Source organism: Alligator sinensis, unplaced genomic scaffold, assembly GCF_000455745.1.
Source record: "Alligator sinensis unplaced genomic scaffold, ASM45574v1 scaffold19_1, whole genome shotgun sequence".
Taxonomy (NCBI): Eukaryota; Metazoa; Chordata; order Crocodylia; family Alligatoridae; genus Alligator; species Alligator sinensis.
In genome coordinates, this window is record NW_005841916.1 from 1,235,675 (window position 1) to 1,236,599 (window position 925).

Here is a 925-nt window from a genome sequence, read left to right on the forward strand (position 1 = left end):
ACTTGCAAGTTTTTATGTCGGAAAGGATACTAAATACTTATAAGAATAAGTATTGTCTGCTTTCAGAGATAGGCCCTTTAGCAAGTCCCACAGGTTAATTATCTACCACACGTCACTGGTAGGAAAAAAAGAAGAAAAACTTACTCAGAGGGTATTCTCCAGACACGGTCCTGTCACTGTACTCAACGGAACACATGAGATTCATATTTTCAGTCACATTGAACCGTGCCATGCCAGTAATATTATAGAGGCTGGTTTTGGCGTCAGATGTTAAGCTGGTGTTCCAGTCCACAGACACATTATTGAAGAATCCAGAGACTTTGGGCTTTGGAAAGCCCCCATAAGAAGAGCAGCTCACCACCACCTCACTTGATTCACAGTCTGATGGCTTTTTGAGTGATATAGCTGGCTGGCTGAAGTCAGCTAAAGCAAAGGTAGTGAGAGAGCTTGAGTTGTCATTCTGTCAGATGAGGCACAAAACTACAGGCCTGACAATCTGCAATCATGATACATCCCATGCCACTCCTTGTAGGAACTCCTTCAAATGCTTCCTGGGGTAACTGCATTCCCTCTTTTCTAGTCTCTTCGAATTCCCTCTGCACTTTCAGCTGGAGATGGCATTCTCATATTTGCCTTCAGTTTCTACCCTGCCTGCTGTAGGGCAGTAGGGCAAAGTACTATTTAACCAGCTGCCATGTTAAATGATAGTTCTTTCTATCTATCACTATATGGTAACTTGTGATGCTCTTCCAGGAGGTCTTGTTGCTCTGCAGTCATACAGTGCCTGGCATAATGAAGCCCTCATTTTTACAGGTTTGGTTGTTATTAATATTCTGTTGCACAGATGTGTACAAGACAGAAAACATTGTGTGTGAAAGACAAAATACAAAGATTTTTTGCTATGGAGCACAAACTCTGTTCCCTA

The 925-nt window shown here is 42.3% G+C and overlaps 1 protein-coding gene across 2 annotated transcripts in view; it reads right to left on the bottom strand.

The window, feature by feature from the left end:
- Window positions 1-925, bottom strand: part of CD80 (CD80 molecule) — a 32,119-nt gene that overhangs the window by 11,742 nt on the left and 19,452 nt on the right. For both annotated transcript variants that reach the window (XM_006018881.3, XM_025198217.1), the window contains one exon: window positions 145-423. In XM_006018881.3, coding sequence (XP_006018943.1) covers window positions 145-423 — 279 coding nt within the window. The remainder of the gene's footprint in view (window positions 1-144; window positions 424-925) is intronic.